At 46.3% G+C, this 3,168-nt stretch overlaps 1 protein-coding gene across 1 annotated transcript in view; it reads right to left on the reverse strand.

The window, feature by feature from the left end:
• LOC307088454 (beta-1,4-galactosyltransferase 1-like) overlaps positions 1-2,736 on the reverse strand; it is a 3,616-nt gene extending 880 nt beyond the window's left edge. The window contains exons 1-2 of the mRNA XM_079754350.1: positions 2,287-2,736; positions 1-1,112 (exon numbers count right to left, since the gene is read on the reverse strand). The exon at positions 1-1,112 is cut by the window's left edge and continues 880 nt beyond it. Of these exons, the coding sequence (XP_079610476.1) occupies positions 447-1,112; positions 2,287-2,628 (1,008 nt within the window). The 5' untranslated portion in view covers positions 2,629-2,736 and the 3' untranslated portion in view covers positions 1-446. The remainder of the gene's footprint in view (positions 1,113-2,286) is intronic.
• Positions 2,737-3,168: the final 432 nt, after the last annotated feature.

Genomic DNA, 3,168 nt, shown 5'->3' on the forward strand with positions numbered 1-3,168 from the left:
CACCAACCATTTCAAGTTAGATTCAAAGGTGGACTTTCATGACCTAGAAGTCAGCGATTAAGAAGGCCATTCATTGAATGTTGTTGTGAGGGGCTGAAGGTTATCTTGACCTGCTTAACATAAGTTGGCTTATGGCGTATGTGCCAGTTGACATATCCCTTCATGCAAAAACCTTAGTAAAAAAGGGAAAATTCCTACGTAACAAATTGACTCCATGTTTTTTTAGACCCGGCATCAAACCTGAAAAAACCCATAGTCTCTTGAGCTGTTACTCCGATCTGTAAAAAACATGGCACACAAAATGGCGGCCAACGAGAAAGACCCAGAGATCCCAAAAAAATAAAAGGACCGGCTTGCAATGGCTGCGTCTCATCCAAACTACAGCAGTTCAGTGTCTATAGCACACACACACACGCTCACACACACACACACACACCCTCCCACCCTCACTTCGGCGCATGGATGTCCACGTCGATCATCGTGTACAACTCATCCTTCACGATCTTGACAAGGGAGTAAATCAGGGAGTTGATCCCGTCGGTGCCCATGGTCCTCTCCGTGTTATGCAGCTGGCCCGGGTTTCGCGGGTTCACCTCGTTGTGGGTGTCCCTTAGGTGCCTCACCATCTTGTACATGCCCACCCTGGAGTCGGGCCGGGACACCGCCATGCCCTTGAGGGTGATGCGCTTGTACATGTCGTCGTCCTCGGCGCCCCAGCCCCAGTAGTTATTGGGGAAGCCATTGATGCGCATGTACTGCTCCCGGCTGAGGGCCACCACGCCGCCAAAGTAGTTGTTGTAGGGCATCCGGAAGCCGAACTTGTCCATGGCCGCCGCCATGTGTCGGGGCTCGCCGTGGCAACGGTACAGGTTGCGGTCGTCCATGGGCACCAGGTCCACGTCGGAGAAGACAAAGCAGTCGTAGGCGTACTCCTTGAGGGACTCCACGTAGCCCACGTTGAGCAGCTTGGCGCGGTTGAAGGTGCCCTCGCCGTGCTGGTTGATGACGTACACGCCGTAGTCCACCTGCTGCCGCTTGAGGATGGGGTGCAGGTAGTAGAGCCAGTGCGTCAGGTGGTCCTTCCGGTTGCGGTAGGGGATGATGATGGCCACCTGGGAGTGCGAGGAGATAGTGGCGGTGGTGGAAGTCAATGGTTGAAAGGACTTTGAACGAGAATGTATGAAGAGAAACTGTAACATACAGAAATATTAAAGATAAGGCTTCTCTTGGAGGGCAAATATGCTGTAAAAGGGCCTGGTACATGACATTGAAATGGGAGTTGTTTGATATAATGTAGAATAATATTCCTTCCAATATGAATGTCATTGTTTTAAAATGTAACTTAAACTTAATTTTCACCACATCAAGTGTGCCACATCATTGTGAACCACAGATGATATTGTACTTGTATAATGATCTGAAAGAGCTCATCATTCAAAAACAGCTACAAAGAAAACCAAAAACCAGCCCATGAGCATGTGCGTGTTTGATTGCTTTACTTAATAAGTGGATTCTACCATGAACATAATGTGGTCGCTGGAAATAGCTTCCAGACTCCTGGATATGCAAACGTGAAGCAGGGCCAGGCAGCAGGCAGGTCGTTACTCCATGTTTGTATATCCTGTCTATTCATTTTAGTTTGTGTGCAGCAGCCAGCCAACCCCCTCCAGGTCACTATTCAAACATATGGATATTTCCCTACACATCTAACTAAAGGTCTGGGCGTCAGTTTGACCACACCTAGCACTGGACATGCCATGACCATGATCATGAGAGATCAGTACACATTGTTATTCACATCCTGCTGATTAGGACCAACGGCCTAACATGGAGGAATCATGATACTTGCCTCACCCATCGAAGGAAAACGCTATTTGTTATTTCTGCCCCTTAACACATCGTTTATATGTTACACACGCATATATTATACAGAAGTGGTAGGGTGTTAAGTTTTATCAAGATCACCACTTCAAATGGCTTGGTAGCGCACAAGAAAGCACGCGTGTACGCACACCCACATAGGTCAACATGATTGACACACAGAATTAAGACCAAAGCAATACTGCGTGACGTCCACATTACTGAAATGTGGCTTCAGGCTACTGTTCATATTTTTAAACTAAATTACATGTTACCCCGTTATCATAACCCGTCTCAACAGCTGGAACAACTTTATCATTAATACAAAAAAAAACAAAACATAAATTATATAATTTTTTTATACATGCAAGGACCAACAGTGTAGAGGTGTAAAAGGCACAACCTTAGGCAATTTCGGGCCTTTACCTTATGCTGAGAGATGCAATCCAGTGGCTTGTATCGACCTCCCTCCTGAAGGTTTTCACTCACTTTCCGGACGTCGTTCATTGACCGGTTCCACTCGAACTCTATCCTGAGTGGACCCTCCAGCCCAGGTGGTGTAGGGGGACAAGGAGGCAATGGAGAGCTGCCGTTGAACTTCGAGATAATTGACTCTTTCTGTTGTCCAGGTGTCATACCTGACACAGGGCTTGATTCAGCTGATCGGTGGTCATGTGAATGGGAGTGATCTTTATTCAGCCAAACTGCAAGCCTAAACGACGAAGCCAACAACACGACGATGAGGAAGATTCTTAAAAGTCTGTTCATCTTTGCGCGAAAATAAATGAGACATCTAAATAACAAATAAAAAAAGCGAAAGAGAAATTGAGACTACTATCACGGCAGTCAGCCGACTTTTGTTTGGGCTTCCTGTCCTCCTGATCAATTGACTCGCACAGCAAAGAGTCACCGGACAGGTTTTCAACTCTCTTAACAATTGGTTGTGGAGGTTTGACACTACGTCAGGCGAAGTGGTGTGCGAAAGTAAAAGATCGCAAGCGAAATATTTAACTTTTTGATGAATTGGTCACATCATGGCTTTCGCCTCATGGAAACAACAGGTGCGGCTTTTCACAAGGAACCCATATATAAATTGCCAAATGTCAATGTTAGTGTTCATACTGTGATTCATACTCATATTTAGCGATAACGATACCATAACGTAGTTCATTGTCCCAAATCACGTTTAGATTCCAAATCTCTTCTTCTTGGTATATTGTCCTATAGCTCCATCTACTGGTTGCGGACGGACCCGGACGTTACTGTGGACGGCTCGAAAGATGCTCTGTTCTGTTCGGTCCCCTGCTG

Source organism: Pollachius pollachius (genome assembly GCF_949987615.1).
Source record: "Pollachius pollachius genome assembly, chromosome: 17".
NCBI classification, from domain to species: domain Eukaryota; kingdom Metazoa; phylum Chordata; class Actinopteri; order Gadiformes; family Gadidae; genus Pollachius; species Pollachius pollachius.